This window comes from Microtus pennsylvanicus, chromosome 3 (genome assembly GCF_037038515.1).
Source record: "Microtus pennsylvanicus isolate mMicPen1 chromosome 3, mMicPen1.hap1, whole genome shotgun sequence".
NCBI lineage: Eukaryota > Metazoa > Chordata > Mammalia > Rodentia > Cricetidae > Microtus > Microtus pennsylvanicus.
Window position 1 is genome coordinate 64,835,663 of NC_134581.1, and position 17,103 is coordinate 64,852,765.

The window sequence follows — 17,103 nt, forward strand, 5'->3', positions numbered from 1 at the left end:
AGTTTTCAGTGTGGAACAATGGCGTGCTATGCTTGTCACATTTTCCTTTACTTTTTTATATATAAGTGAATCACATATCCCATTACGTATCCTAATGAGAATCTTGCTTTATAAATGTTACCCTGGAATCCTAGAGACTGACTACTGTGAGCTGAGTGTGGCCTAGCTCCTGTGTACGGCAGCAGTGAGGATCCGTGTCTTTGCCACCATGGAAATGCGACAGATTTTAGAGAGAGAGCTAGTGCCTTCAGGAGCTGCAGGATTGAGGATGGAGCTTAGCAGTCCATTTCCCATGCTCCTTTAGGATTAACAGATTTCCTTTGCTACCTTTAAAGAATGTGATGTGTGTGGTGTTTAATAGACCACCTACACAGTCCCTTTTTAAGGACAAGAATTGTGTCCTTCTTGAGGCGCTCTCGGTCTTGATGCTGGCAGTTTAATCCAAGCTTGAAATCCAGCATGAATTTGGTTGTTTTTTTTTTGTCAAATCTACTTGAAACAGTTGGACAAGAAGCAAACTAATTATAGTCATTGTGGAGCAGCAGAGAGCATAAAGCAACAGGAGGTTCTTAAAAGGCCTTCATGATTCAAAGTGAAATCAGCCACTCTTGAATAGCTTTATCTTGTAGCTGGGAGGATTTCATCCTGAAAGTTATGAAAAGGAATTCTAGGTCATGGGATCCTAGCTAGCTTCTGGGGGCAGCTTCAGCCATTAAATTCTCCCATCAACCAGTCCATCTAGAGGATTTGCTTTAGGATGATAAGGAATTGTGTTTGGTTTGAGCCTGTGCAGGGCTTAGGTGCTGTCACAGTCTCTGTAAGTTCAAGTGTGTATCAGTCCTGTTGAGTCTGGACACTCTTCCCTTGGAGTCATCCCAGCACTGAGAAGGAGAAGTGGACACAAGTCCCACCCCTAACCCCGGAGCCGTTTGTGTAGGTATCTTGGAAGGGAAAAATCAGTTTTCTCCAGTGGGGTGCTTTTTGGGTATATCACAACACTCGGAGGCAGGTCAACATAAAACAGAGTCCATGGGGTTTGGGATTTTTTGAGAGGGTATTTTTTGTTTAATTTTGGTGGGTTTTTGTTTTGTCTTATCTTATCTTACTGAATTTTATTTGATGTTCATTTTTTGTTTTATTTTTAGAAAGAATAAGGGAAGGGGGAAGGAGTGGGAAAGAACATAAAGTTGGGTACGTAGGGGTGGGGTAGATTTGGAGGAAAGGGAAATATGTTCAAAATACATCGTCATGAAAATTAAATAAAAAGATTGTAAGAAATATACGAGCAGTTGAGCTTTGCTTACCAAACACTGCATTTTAGTGTTCTGTGTCAGACCTGTTCTAGTAGCGGGCCCCAGCATGCACCATTGTGTTTCCCTGTGTACGTGCTTCAGGAGACACTTTTCCAACATCTCAAACATAACTTTGGTGACTCAAATTTCCTGTTTGGCAAGTGGCATTGTTGAGCGGGAAAAACTGCTAGGTGTTATCGATTGCCAGTTAAGTCATTCCACAAAGGCATTAAAGCTGGAGGATCGTGCTTTGGATGGACCTGCATGTGGTATAACTTCTTTCTCTAAGAGCCAGCATTACGTTAAAATAGTTTTGACAGCATCTTTAACTGAACATCTTTGTCTCCAAACATTATTAGTGTTTAAAATGAAGCCCTCAAAATCCAGGTTTTGTGGCTTAGACAGCAGCTCCATCTGGTGCTTGCTGAAGGTGTCTGCTCAGTTCATTTCTTGGTTTTATGGCAGCATAAATATAGATGTACACAGAACTTTCAAAGGAATGGCCACTCCAAGATGGGTTTCTAGGGCAGAGAGTGCTGAAATGAACTAATTGTGTTCTTGATGAATCTCATTTGTCATTTTATTAATGTGATAGCTGCTAATGAATTCCACAGCCATCTTTTGATTAACTTTCACTTAGAGTAGGAAATTATTTTTCATATTTATTAATCTTGGGGAAAAATAAAACAATGTACTACTTATAAAGAAAACATGTAGTCCCTTATCAAGAATAGGTTAGCTTGGTTGGCAAGATATCAGGCAGGATGTCTTACTCTTGTTATTCAACATCATATGGTGCTAAGTACATAGAACATGTTTAAAACAAAGAAAACTTGGTGACTCACAGGAAATGCTTCAAGTTGCTAATAGAAATTAATTCTGAATAATAGGATTTCACAAGGATTTCAATAGGATTTCTGTTTTTATTCTGGCATTTTGTTCTTGTTTTTTTACTTTTTATTGCTTTTTTTTTAATTCCCAGGAAGTCTTCACTAAACAAAAGGAGGAAAACTAACGACAACAGAAAAGAAATAGCAATTTTAGGCATATAATCGGGTCATCGAGATGGCTCAGCAGGTAAAGTTGCTTGCTGCTCACCCTGATAGCCTGAGTCTGATCCCCAGAACCCTCACAGGTAGGAAGAGAACCTCCTGCCCACACATCATATAGATACAGTTATAAACAAAACATAGATGGTGTTTTGTTAGGGACCTTAAGTCTCAGGTCCCTAAGTTGTAAGCTTAGGAGAGTCATTTTCTTTCCTGGTCTTCTGACCCGCAGGTTCATCAGGCAAAAGGAATGAAAAGAGGGCTTTGTCAGTTTTAACATTCAAAGATTTGAATTGTGCTATTTTTTCTTGCCTTTTCTGTTTCCTATTTTTCTCTGTAATCCAATATTATCATTCAACAGTATCTCCTTCCTCCTGTCTTAAAATCAAGAAGTCATTTCTGAATCTCCAACTCTTCCCACCAAACTTTTCCAAAGAGTTTCCACCATTGTTCCATCATTTTATTCTCCAACCCACTACCGTCTGGATTCCATCCTTACTACTGTCTCCATGCTAAGGTGACTGATGAGTCTCTCCCATCAAGTCTAATAGGACATGTGAGTCCTCGTTTCCCAGTACCTCTCAGCAGCATGTGAAATAGTTGTCTTCTCTCTCCGGCTTCTGCCTCATCATTACCTTGAATGCAACATGCCTTTTTCTGAGAGAAAAAGTTATGTTCTTTTTCCTGGTTCACACGACAAAACCTTAGCCCAGAAAATACCTCAGTGCTAGCAGTCCCCAAGCAGATGAGACTCCTGTGTTTAGGTTGGTAAAATCAACAGCCTGTTTTGTTATATGCAGGCTCTCAGAGTCTGCACTGATCATCCTCATACAAAAGTCAGGCCTCTTCCAGTGTTACTGTCTTGGTAAATGCCCGTACACATTGTTGGAGCACATAAGCTCCACCTTAGCACCTCCTGACTCTTTAGAGTCCAGCTCTTCTCTCTTCTGCTTTTCTGTGCCTTCCCAGATGTGGTGCCACACCCTGGGCCAGATTCTCGTCAGACATTGACATGCCTATAGCAGCGTTTTAAAATGTTCTTGTCTTTCATTCTTCCCTCCAAAGTCCATTTTCGGTCCAGCCCAAACTGTCTTTTTACAGCTCAGGTTCATTGAAGTTTAACTTACATATTATAAAAGTCACCTGGTTTAGTACTGAAGTTTTGTGAGTTTTGACAAATGTGTACAGTTACATAGTTACCACCATAGAGCATTTGGATCGCTTCCAGGTTGTGTCTGTAAATCTCTGTATACTGGTTTTAGTGTAAATAGAAGTTTTCATTGTTTCTAGTAAATACTGAAGAATGAGATTGGTAGGTATCAAGGCAAATTTATGTTTAACTTTACAAGAAACTGCCAAACTGTTTTCCAAAATGCCTGAACCATCCAAGTTCCCATAATTGCTCCACTTGCTCATCCCCCACAAACATGCTCAATAATCATTCCACTAAATTCATAATGGTGCATTATTATGGTTGAAATTTGCATTTCTATATGACAAATGATATGTAGAGTCACATGTTTATAAACTGCCTATATGTAGTTGTGCTTTTTGTTTTTGTTGTTGTTGTTGTTTGTCTGTTTTTCTCCTTGAAAGCCCACCACTCAGCTCCCAAATAAATACATGAAGATTTATTCTTTCTTATGAATGCCCAGCCTTAGCTTTGTTTATTTTCTAGTCAGTTTTTCTTAACTCAAATTATCCCATCTACCTTTGCCTCTATCTAGGCTTTTTATCTTTCTCTGTTCTTTATGAATTTATTTCTTATTCCATTGCTGGCTGGGTGGCTAGGTTGTATGGCTAGGTGGCTGGGTGGCTAGGTTGTGTGGCTAGGTGGCTGTGTGGCTGGGTGGCTGGCCCCTGGTGTCCTCCTCTCCCTCTCCTTTTCTCACTCCTCTCTATTTGCCTTTAACCCTTCTCTTTATTCTCTACCTGGCAGCCCTGCCTGTCCTTTCTCCTTGCTAGCTATTGGCCATTCTACTCTTCATTAGACCAATCAGGTGTTAGACAGGCAAAGTAGCAGTTTCACAGAGTTAAACAAATGCAGCATAAAAGGATGCAACACATCTTTGCGTCATGAAACAAATATTCCAAAGCATAAATGAATATAACACATCTTCAAATAATATTCCACAACACCTATATATAAACATACATCTGTGGCAGTGTGTCTTCTAAAATCCATCTTTTGTTTTCTCTGGATTTGAACTCATACTCCCAAACCCTCTGTGTTTTAAAGTGTTTTTTTAATTAGATAGAATCTTGTTTTACAAGTGTGTGTGTACTGACCCCAGAGCATTGTGGGTACTACACAACCATCCTATCGCGAGGTACATCCCAATTCAACATTTTTTATTTTGATGGGATACAAGTAATCAGTTCAGTTTTTTCATATACTTTGTATCAAATCACTGGGTTACTGTAGCTTTATACTATAAGTCTTGAAATTAGGAGGCTTGATCCTTCCAACATACTTCATGGTCATTCCAACTAAAAGCATAGAACTGCAGTAGTATTCTAGAAGGTCTGCAGCACTGCCATGAGCCACACAGATCTTTAAAACCAGTACATTTGGGGCTGGAGAGATGGCTCAGTGGTTAAGAACATTGCCTGCTCTTCCAAAGGTCCTGAGTTCAGTTCCCAGCAACCACATGGTGGCTCACAACCATCTGTAATGAGGTCTGGTGCCCTCTTCTGGCCTGCAGGCATACACACAGGCAGAACATTGTATACATAATAAATAAATAAATAAATAAATAAATAAAACCAGTACATTTAAGCATAGTGTCTGTTCCTTACCCCAGACCTAAAGAGATGACTGAGATATAAACTATGATTTTAAAGGAGTATAAAAGCTGGTGTGCAGACAATTAAAAATGAAAAGCCTATGGCTCAGGAGATGACTTGGTCAATAAAGTGCTTGCCCAACAATCATCAAGAAGGGTGTGGTGTCATGTCTATAAGCCCAGTGCTGTTGGGGACAGCAACAGACATATCCCAGGAGCTTGCTGACCAACCAGCGTAGCCAAATTGGTGAGATCCAGGTTAAATGCAGGACCCTATCTCAAAATATAAGGTGGAGAACAACTGAGAAAGATACTCAATAGTATCCTCGGCTTCCACATGCACATGTGTACACACTCACAATAGCATCCTCTATCTCCCACATGCACATGTGTACACACTCACAATAGCATCCTCTGTCTTCCACATGCACATGTGTACACACTCACAATAGCATCCTCTGTCTCCCACATGCACATGTGTACACACTCAACAATAGCATCCTCTGTCTCCCACATGCACATGTGTGCACATTCAACAATAGCATCCTCTGTCTCCCACATGCACATGTGTACACACTCAACAATAGCATCCTCTGTCTCCCACATGCACATGTGTACACACTCACAATAGCATCCTGTCTCCCACATGCACATGTGTACACACTCACAATAGCATTCTCTGGCTTCCACATGCACATGTGTACACACTCAACAATAGCATCCTCTCTCCCACATGCACATGTGTACACACTCACAATAGCATCCTCTGTCTCCCACATGCACATGTGTACACACTCACAATAGCATCCTGTCTCCCACATGCACATGTGTACACACTCACAATAGCATTCTCTGGCTTCCACATGCACATGTGTACACACTCAACAATAGCATCCTCTGTCTCCCACATGCACATGTGTACACACTCACAATAACATCCTCTGTCTCCCACATGCACATGTGTACACACTCACAATAACATCCTCTGTCTTCCACATGCACATGTGTGCACACTCAACAATAGCATCCTGTCTCCCACATGCACATGTGTACACACTCACAATAACATCCTCTGTCTCCCACATGCACATGTGTACACACTCACAATAACATCCTCTGTCTTCCACATGCACATGTGTGCACACTCAACAATAGCATCCTCTGTCTCCCACATGCACATGTGTGCACATTCAACAATAGCATCCTCTGTCTCCCACATGCACATGTGTACACACTCACAATAGCATCCTCTGTCTCCCACATGCACATGTGTACACACTCACAATAGCATCCTCTGTCTCCCACATGCACATGTGTACACACTCACAATAGCATCCTCTGTCTCCCACATGCACATGTGTACACACTCACAATAGCATCCTCTGGCTTCCACATGCACATGTGTACACACTCACAAATGCTTACATGCACCATATACACAAGGCAGGAAGGGAAGGAAGCCTTTGTTTGTGGAAACAAAAGAGGACTTCAATAATCCAAGAAGAAATGAATAGCCCAATTAGATAGAATAGTAAGAGTTGATTTTCAAAATGCAGCATGGATGCTAAGAGGTATGAATCCCATCTTACAGCTTAGAGGTTCTAATACCTTGTTAAAAATGCAGATTCTTGATTTGTCCCCAGATATTGACTAGGTAAAGGTTAGAGTGTTTCTGCTTCTAACTTTTATTCACCTGGCAGCCCCCGGTGTGCATGCTAACTTAGAAAGCAATGCATAAGGTAAGACTGACCAAGAATGCCTAGTTCCAAGCTAATTATTAGTAAGGAGAAGATATAGTTACATCCGATGATGTAGTAGAGCTGTGAGCTCACCTGAGATTAAAATACAAGTTTCATAGTATGGGGTTGGACCTAAAGGAACTTTATTTCTAGTAAGTGCTTCTCTGAGAATCACACCTGCAGTAGCAAAAGAAAACAAGGTGGATTAGAATGGTATGAGACTACAGCTTCACTTCATAACCTATCCCAGTAATCTAGACCAGAGATGACGAGTATCGGAACTGCTGGCAGTGCCTGGCAATGGCAAGAATGGGGGTCCATGCCGGGCGGTGGTGGCGCACGCCTTTAATCCCAGCACTTGGGAGGCAGAGGCAGGCGGATCTTTGTGAGTTCGAGACCAGCCTGGTCTACAAGAGCTAGTTCCAGGACAGGCTTCAAAACCACAGAGAAACCCTGTCTCGAAAAACCAAAAAAAAAAAAAAAGAAAGAAAGAAAAATAAAAAGAATGGGGGTCCAGTGAAATGTAAGGAGATAAATTGGAAAAGCTAACTTAGAGAGTAAGATTCAGAGTTTAAAGTAAAGACAGAGTTGCTGTTTATGGTATGAAGCATAGTTGTCCAGGCAGATGGTGGTGACATTAGCTAAAATATAAAGTAAAGGTGGCTTGGTATACGAAGGAGGACTGGTTAGAAGAGATACATTGTTTAGAGTTGAGAAATGGAGTAGACAGATGGGGATTTTTCTAATGTATTGAATTAGAAGAATCTATTAAGTAGCTGACATTTTAAGGGTGGATGAAAGAAGAAGAACCCATAGGGAACTAAGAAATGCTAAGCAGAGATTGATTGGCACAAAAAGAGCAGAATCAAAGGCAAATCCAGGGGGTTGGGAGTGTAGCTCAGTGATACGTTTGCCTGGTGTGCTTGCGGTGCCAGGTTCCCTCCCAGCACACCCACCCTGACTCCATACCACATACACTAAAGGAGGTCACAATATTATTTCCATATATGTATCAAGCCAAAAATTGTGCATACTTGTATGCTACATAAAATTATGGTTAGGAGGCTAAGTTTCCAAGACACTAATAAACTAAAGGAAAATTATAAAGCCCCCAGATTAGTTTTTTTCCTCAATCTTTTGAAGAAAAGTTTAAAAGTAAAACTAGTTATTTTCCACATCATTCATAATGGCAGACCTCATAGTGCCTTTTGCGCTGAGATTTCTTTCTCTCCTTCCCCCCACAGATTGATCATACTTAGAGGAGCTGCTGTAACCACACACGGAGGTGAAGACTAACAGATGCAAATGCAAGTCTTGCTATGCGCTGAAGAAACCGCATTGTCTGTGAAGTTCTATTTTTAAAAATGTCTGCTTGTAACACCTTTACTGAACACGTTTGGAAACCCGGCGAATGCAAGAATTGCTTTAAACCTAAAAGCTTACACCAGCTTCCTCCAGACTCTGAGAAGACACCCATCACCCATGGTAATGTAAAAACTAATGCCAACCATAGTAACAACCACCGCGTCAGGAACACCGGGAATTTCCGGCCCCCCGTGGCTAAGAAACCCACTATTGCTGTGAAGCCCACTATGATGGTAGCAGACGGGCAGAGTGTGTGTGGTGAGCTAAGCATCCAAGAACACTGTGAGAACAAACCTGTCGTCCTGGGCTGGAACCAAAACAAGACGGCTCTGAGCCAGAAACCACTTAACAACAATTCTGAAGACGATGCTGAAGGCTTTGGCCGTGTCCCCCAGCAATGCAGCAATAATGACAGCGCAAAGAAGATGTCCAACAACAACAACGGACTCACTGAAGTGCTGAAGGAGATAGCGGGTCTGGATGTCACGCCTCAGATGAGAAGAAACGAAACAAACTCCAGAGAAACATTCCTGGGAAGAATAAACGATTGCTACAAACGATCGTTGGAAAGAAAGATCCCACCAAGTTGCATGATAGGGAGCATGAAGGATTCTCAGGGCAAGCACGTGATTCTGAGTGGGAGCACAGAGGTCATCAGTAATGAAGGGGGCAGGTTCTGCTACCCCGAGTTTTCCAGTGGAGAGGAGAGCGAGGAAGACGTGCTTTTCAGCAACATGGGAGAGGGGCACGAGAGCTGGGACGAGAGCGATGAAGAGCTGCTAGCCATGGAGATTCGCATGAGAGGGCAACCTCGTTTTGCTAACTTCAGGGCTAACACTCTGTCTCCTGTTCGATTCTTTGTGAGCAAAAAATGGAATACGATCCCGTTACGTAATAAGTCTCTGCAGAGAATCTGTGCTGTGGACTATGATGACAGCTATGATGAAATACTTAATGGCTATGAAGAAAATTCTGGGGTCTCCTATGGTCAAGGAAGCATTCAGAGCATGGTGTCATCTGAGTCCACATCGCCAGATTCCTCATTTACAGAGGAGTCACGTTCTGAAACAGCCAGCAGTTTATCTCAGAAGATCTGTAATGGGGGGCTATCTCCTGGTAACCCAGAAGAGTCTAAAGACATGGCAGAAACCGAGTCTAGTTATGAAAGACCTCCTGGTAAGAATGAGGAGAAGGACTCATCACTAACTTCCAAAAGCTCAGCAAAAGTTCCAGAGACACACAAAGCAGTCCTCGCTCTCCGCTTAGAGGAGAAGGATGGCAAAATTGCAGTACAAACTGAGAAGCCAGAAAACAAAGCCTCTACAGATATCGCTGGCCAAGCAGTCACCATCAGCCTCGTCCCTGTAGAAGAACAGACAAAGCCATACCGCGTTGTGAATCTGGAACAGCCGCTGTGTAAGCCATATACTGTTGTGGACGTGTCGGCAGCCATGGCCAGTGAGCACCTTGGGCGCCCCAAGATAAAAGGCTCATCCTCTACTCCAAACTCTCCAGTAACATCACCTGCCTCGGCACCAGGACAAATGAATGCCCATGTCAAAAAATCCAGTGCAATCCGATACCAGGAAGTGTGGACTTCCAGCACCAGTCCACGACAAAAGATCCCTAAAATTGAATTAAGTACTGGGGGAACTGGGCCAAATGTCCCTCCAAGGAAAAACTGCCATAAATCAGCACCTACTTCACCCACGGCTACAAACATTTCCTCCAAAACCATCCCTGTTAAGTCGCCTAATTTATCTGAGATAAAATTTAACAGTTACAACAATGCTGGGATGCCACCTTTCCCCATTATCATTCATGATGAGCCATCCTATGCCCGGAGTTCCAAAAACGCTATTAAAGTTCCCATTGTTATTAATCCAAATGCGTATGACAATCTCGCCATCTACAAAAGTTTTTTGGGAACAAGTGGAGAACTCTCAGTGAAAGAAAAAACCACAAGCGTAATAAGCCATACTTATGAAGAAATAGAAACTGACAGCAAGGTGTCTGATAATGCCACTAACAAGCTCCCAGACCATCCCCAAGCCAAAGGCTTTTCCAACAGCACAGAGCGTAAAAGAGGCTCCGTAGCTCAGAAGGTTCAGGAGTTTAACAATTGTCTCAACAGAGGTCAGTCTTCTCCACAAAGGAGCTATAGTTCCAGCCACAGCTCCCCAGCAAAAATCCAGAGACCCAGTCAAGAGCCTGTGGCCAAAACAGAAGGCATTCAGGGGTCTCAGGTGGCAGGCAGCAGTGGCGGCACCAGGGAGAAAGCAAGCGCTGTGCTTTGTCAGATTGTGGCTTCTATCCAGCCCCCCCAGACTCCTCCAGAAGCACCTCAGTCTAGCCCTAAGGCTTGCAGTGTGGAAGAGCTCTACGCTATTCCTCCAGATGCAGATACTGCAAAAGATATACCGAAAAGTACACCAGTCCGACCCAAATCTCTCTTTACATCTCAGCCTAGTGGGGAAGCGGAGGCACATCAGACCACAGAAAACCCTACCACTAAAATTCAGAAAGATCCGCTCGTGAAGCCAGCCACTTCCCCTCCCTCCAAATTAGTGACCAGTGCCCAAAGTGAGCCACCACCTCCCTTTCCCCCACCACGGTCTACTTCCTCCCCTTACCATGCAAGTAATCTTTTGCAGAGGCATTTCACCAATTGGACCAAGCCAACCAGTCCTACCAGATCAACAGAAGCTGAATCAATCTTGCATTCTGAAGGCAGCAGGCGAGCAGCTGATGCAAAGCCTAAACGCTGGATATCATTTAAAAGCTTCTTCCGCCGTCGGAAAGCAGATGAAGAAGAAGAGAAGGAGAAGGAGCGAGAGAAAGGGAAGCTGGTGGGCCTGGATGGAACAGTCATCCACATGCTGCCGCCGCCTCCGGTCCAGCGCCATCACTGGTTCACAGAGACGAAAGGAGAGTCCAGTGAGAAGCCCGCCATTGTCTTCATGTACAGGTGTGACCCTGACCAAGGCCAGCTCAGTGTGGAGCAAAGCAAGGCCGGGACGGAGAAAGGAAGAACAGAGGATGTGTTACTCCAGTACTCAGAAGAGAAGAAAAGCAGCCGTTCTTCTCCATCTCAGATCCCTGACAAAGCTTCCAGGTATGTAAACCAAACTCCCGGGATGTAGGGAAATATTAAGATATTTTAAATACATTTTCAGCTGCTAAGTTTTCTTTTATATCTTTTAAGATTGCACAAGAGCCATTTCCATTTATAAGTAGCACTTCGTGGTCATTATCCATCTTGATAACTATATTCCAAGATCACAGTATTATTAAACTGATCTCACTGTGCTGAACAAGGCTTATGTCCCTGAATCTCTAGCTGAAGTAATGCATCGGATTCTGGTAAATGCAAGGGGTTTCAACATAGAAAAGCAAATCCATAGCACTGTAATATCAATGTATAATATGTTCTGGATGCTGATATGGTAGAAGGAAGAAGCAAAGTGAATGTTCCTTTCCTCATATGCATGAAATAAAACTCCAAGCAGCTCTTTTACCAAGTCGTTATCCTCAGATGTGTTACTTTATCTTCAATGAATATTTAGTTTTTTATTGGTGTCTCTTTTCAGTCTTTTTAAATATCTGGAGAAAGTATGGAGCAGACAGTAAGCAGTTTCTAGGTTTTTTTTTTTTTAACATGTAGCAGAAATAAAAAAAAAAAGCTGCTTTATTGATACTGAGACCAAGAGGTACACTCCTTGCTTTACCCAAGGAGATTGTGAGTTCTCTAGGCATTGGCTTTCTTTAATACTTCAGTAACCCTTTCCTGATCACATACTCTCTGCATTGTAAGTCCCAAGTGTTTTTCTCAGATCCTACTAAAACCCTATAAATCGACTGCATTCATCAGATAAGGAGCTAAAACTAGAAAAGAATTGACCAGAATCATAAGTTAGTATTTAGAAGAACTAGAATTCACATCTTGATCTGTCTCACTTTAGAACCTGTTTTCTTCCTAAAATGCTACATAATTAAAGAACACGATATCAAACAAAGGACTAGAGAAGTAACCCAGCAGTAGAATGCTTACTTAGCATGTGCAAGGACCTAGCTTCTATCCTGGTGCATGTGTACATGCGCGCACGCACCCACCCACCCACGCACACATGTATGTATGTAAGTATGTTTATATGTATATATGTATATTCTTTTATTTATAGAAATGTTTATGTGTAGGGACGCTGTTTTTCTTGTTACTAAGAAAGAGAATTACAGACCAATCTCACTCATGAACATTGATGCAAAAATACTCAACAAAATACTGGCAAATTGAATCCAAAAACACATCAGAAACATCATCCACCATGATCAAGTCGGCTTCATCCCAGAGATGCAGGAATGGTTCAACATATGAAAATCTGGCAACATAATCTACCATATAAACAAACTGAAAAATAAAAATCACATGGTAATCTCATTAGATGCCGAAAAAGCTTTTGACAAAATACAACATCCCTTCATGATAAAGGTCTTGGAGAGAGCAGGGATATAAGGAACATACCTAAACATAATAAAGGCAATATACAGCAAGCCAACAGCCAACATCAAACTAAATGGAGAGAAACTCCCAGCAATCCCACTGAAATCAGGAACAAGACAAGGTTGCCCATTCTCCATATCTATTCAGTATAGTTCTTGAGGTCCTGGCTAGAGCAATAAGACACCGAAAGGAGATCAAGGGAATACCAATTGGAAAAGAAGTCGAACTTCTTTTCTTGTTACTGTGATAAAAAGTCAATTAACTGCCACTTAAGCAAGTGCATTTAGCCAAAGTTTGTGACAAGTAGAATTTTTTTCGTCCTTACTCATTTTAGTCTTGTTCAAGTGCCCCAAATACTTCATTCTTCTGAGACATCTTCCCTCCTGACACACAGTAAACTTTCTCTATCCAGCTTGCCCTCCTCTCCGGCAAAGATAACAACTTCTGACTGATAGGATAGATTTTCTCCCCTGTTTCCTCTAAAAATGTATAAGTGAAAATGAACACTCAGTGCCTGCAATTTTCCTACCAAAGTGCCAGGAAGTTTTCTACATGTCCTTGACTAAAGTGATCCTTTCACATACCTACGCGTAGTTGTCAAAATGCTGGCAAGTCCCGGTTTCCCCTAAATTCATATGCTAGCAAAGCTCCTAGAGGAAACACTGCTTTCCGGGAGGACCAGCCTTCTTATCAGCTGAATCTTATGCTCCCTTCACATCCTCAGTGAGAGCCTGTCATGCTCCAGTTGTAACGTAATGCATGGATTTCAGATTCCTATTTCATTTAGAAAGGAAGCCACTTAAATCGCACATGGTTAGAGTTGCCTAGGAGGGACTAGCACATAGCTCTTGCAGATCAATAAATGATTGTACTCCTTTTTAAGTATGGCTGTGGTAAATGTATCCAGACCTTGGAAAACAGCCAAATAATGGTTTAGCCTTTCTTTTGAGACTCTTTCCCATGTGGACTTGAGGCAACCCAAGCCCTCTGTGTGGCAGACCCCTTACTGTTGTGTTTTTAATTTTTTTATAAAAATATCCATGAATCCAAATGACACAGTTGATTTGCTTCATCAATACTAAAATTTGACTGTTTCACAGTTATCCAGAGGCGTGTTAAAACGCACTGCCAGGTTTCTCTTCCAGGGTTTCTATGTTGTTGTTTTCTGATTTTTCCACACAGGGTTTCTGTGAGTAACCTTGGCTATCCTGGAACTTGCTTTGTAGACTCAGAGATCCACCTGCCTCTGCCTCATGAGTGCTGGGATTAAAGATGTGCGCTGCCGCCACCGCCGCCACCACCACCACCACTGGCAGCTCCCAGGGTTGCTGATTCACTTGGTCTGAAATATATCCTGACTTTGCATACCCAACAGGCTGGTGTTGTTGGGCCACACTTTAGAATCATTAACTACAGTTTTAATGGTACATAAATAAAGCCGTGATTGGGATACTAAACTGTTCTTAGAAGCAAATTTGAATTTTCTCATTTCACAGTGTCCCAGAGTGAGTAGAAAAAGAAGTATTCAATAGGTTATTTTTAGCCTTGTGGAAAGTTTAAAGCATGAATATGTATATTGAAAACTATACTCCATTTGCTTTTTAAATAATTACTTCATTTACTTGGATTGTCATTGATATTTACTTGAAGCAACTTTGAGAGGGAAAACACTACAATCAAATGTCAACATTTGTGTTTCTGGCTTGATGGCAGTGTGATTATTAAATTACCATCCCATGCCTGGGAACACACAGCTAAAAGAAATGAAAATACTCTTTCCCTATAAGTAACTAAAGATGCCCAATCCAAACTGTCTATAAAGAATGAAGAATGAAAAATACCCTTCTGGTATCTAAACTGCAGGGCCTGAAAGATGAGAGCCTTTCATTGTAGAGCCTTTCATTGTGGTATTAGACTATTCCCGACATTTGTTTGACTGTTCCAAAGACATAAATTGAATATGTGCCATTAACCTTAGAACAAATAGGGGGAAAGACATTGCTGAAATAATGAACTCAGATGTGACTTCAGCTTTGACTCTCTGGCCCTTCAATGTATAGGGCCATAGTGATACTTATCACACAGAATTAGTTTGAACATTTCATGGGACGAGATAAAATAGGCTGCCTGGGGTCTGGCATATTAGATGTTTAAAAGTGTTAGTAGCTCCTCTGTCCTCACTGTGGTAAGTGCTCCATGCTCAAAATGATAAAGTAGCACAAAACACCTAGTGATTAAATTGGCTTCCAGAAATGAAATTGGAACCAGATCTTAAAGGACAAATAAGAAGGTTGAGTATGGCAGCATGTATATGTAATTCCATCGGTCAGGAAGCTAGGGCAGCAAGATTGTGTGTTCAGGGACAGCCTGGTCCCACACACACACACACACACACACACACACACACACAAAGAGAGATTTTGTCATTTGTCAGCTAGTTAACACTATTGTAGGCAAAAGGAGGAGGAAAGCAAATAGAAGCAGGATGTGTGTGACTAGCAAGGGTAATGAATAGTGTATTAGCAAGCTGAACTCATAGAAGGGAAGAGTAGCTCACCAGAAGCTAGGGCAGTGGGGGAGGGGAGGTGTCACCAGAAGCTAGGGCAGTGGGGGAGGGGAGGTGTCACCAGAAGCTAGGGCAGTGGGGGGAGGGGAGGTGTCACCAGAAGCTTGGGCAGTGGGGAAGGGGAGGCACATGGCTTTAAAGAGAATATTGGGACTCCGGTCTCAGTTTCTGTTTCTCATCCCTGCTCCCTTTTCCCTCCCCCTCCCCTTTCTTACTCCCTTCTCTCAGAAGCAGCTTCCTCTGCATATACCCACCATGATACTGCCAAGTTAGCATAGAATGAAACTGTAAACCGTGATAAATCGTTTCCTCCTTATAAGTTGATTGTCTCAGATCACTTTGTCAGGGACAGGCAGCTAACCACACAGATGCTGAGATATTTTCTTTTTCACTCTGTTGACCTTTGCACTGGCAGAGCAAGAACACATCTGGGTGAAACTACTGCACTGTAACCCAAACAAAGCTGTCACACCAAATTGTGCTAGAAATTTAAAAGGAAAGAAAAAAATCAGTTTTACTTAAGGTTAAGTAGTAAATTTGATTAAATCTCAAGCCTTGATCACTTGTGTTTTGTTTTTAACTGTGTGCAGAAAAGGAAGAGCACATGTCCATTTCAGGTGCATACCAAGGCCTAAGGGAACACTTGTAAAATGGGTCGAGTTGATTTTTCAGTTAGGAATTTTAGCCCTTTCTTTTACTGACCATGGAAAGGACATTTGACAGATCAGCACGTACCATTCTCAAGGAGACAACCTATGTTTGTTTGTAATAATAAACTCTCAAGCCAGGGTAGTGGTGGCCCACACCTTCAATCCCAGCACTCCGGAGGCAGTGTGTGTTAGAAGCCAGCCTGGTCTACAGGGTGAGTTCCAGGATAGCCAGGACTATACAGAAGAACCCTGGCTCTAAAAACAAAAAGGCAGAAAGCAAAACAAAACAAAATTCTACTCTGAAAAGTATCTTCAAAAATAAAATGACCCATTTTCCCCCACGACTTAGACGCAGGTCTTCACTGTTTCAACACAATAAGCACGTCTAAGACAACGCTCTTCATTTTCCCCTACAGACATGCTCTGTCCCACGTCTTTCCTTCTTGTAAATGGCCTGCTGCCCATCCATTTGCTTGTGCCAGGAAACTGAGTCATCTTTGATTCTTCTCATGCCCTTTCTCTAAGAACTCAAAATATTAAGTCCTGTCAACTAAACTTCCAAAATAAGCACCACATCTACCTCTCGTTTTTGCATCTACCGGTCTGCCTTGCAGCATCTTCCACCTCGTTCTCTGAAGCACTTTTGCTAATTCTCCTGACCCTCTGTCTCTAGACAGTCCAGCACTCCTAAAGGCCCCGCCCCATTGTTCATTCACTGTAAAGGAGTCTCTGTGTAATGCCAGCTTAGTCTGTCTCCTGTTTCTCCTTCCTTGTTCATACTCGCTCAGGACCTTAGCTGTCTGTGTCTCAGACATGATGAGCGAGACCCTTTGGTGGGCCCCGTCATCAGAGGATAGTCGACCCTGTCGGTTGTGGTATACCTTGACTGAGTTTATAAGGGTGCAGCAGGGACAAAGAAGTTCTCTCTTAGGACACAACTTACACTGTCTGGAGACATTGTTTGGTTATCACTGTCGGGAAGACAGGAAGTACTGGAGTGACCCTACTGTGTGCATTGCTCTCCACAACAGGAAGAATTATCTTACTCAAAAAATGTCAGCTCTGCCACTTTTGAGAAACAGGGCTTAGAAATGGCCTATAATAAATACTCTGTAAGCCTTGGCTACTATTATTACAATTGTTGCTGTTATGAGA

General features: G+C 42.3%; 1 protein-coding gene across 2 annotated transcripts in view; it reads left to right on the forward strand.

The window, feature by feature from the left end:
- Window positions 1-17,103, forward strand: part of Peak1 (pseudopodium enriched atypical kinase 1) — a 209,930-nt gene that overhangs the window by 147,600 nt on the left and 45,227 nt on the right. Inside the window, exons 4-5 of one of the 2 annotated variants that reach the window (XM_075965832.1) lie at window positions 2,275-2,369; window positions 8,111-11,346. In XM_075965832.1, coding sequence (XP_075821947.1) covers window positions 8,231-11,346 — 3,116 coding nt within the window. In that variant the 5' untranslated portion in view covers window positions 2,275-2,369; window positions 8,111-8,230. The remainder of the gene's footprint in view (window positions 1-2,274; window positions 2,370-8,110; window positions 11,347-17,103) is intronic. The other variant, XM_075965833.1, reaches the window with a different exon arrangement.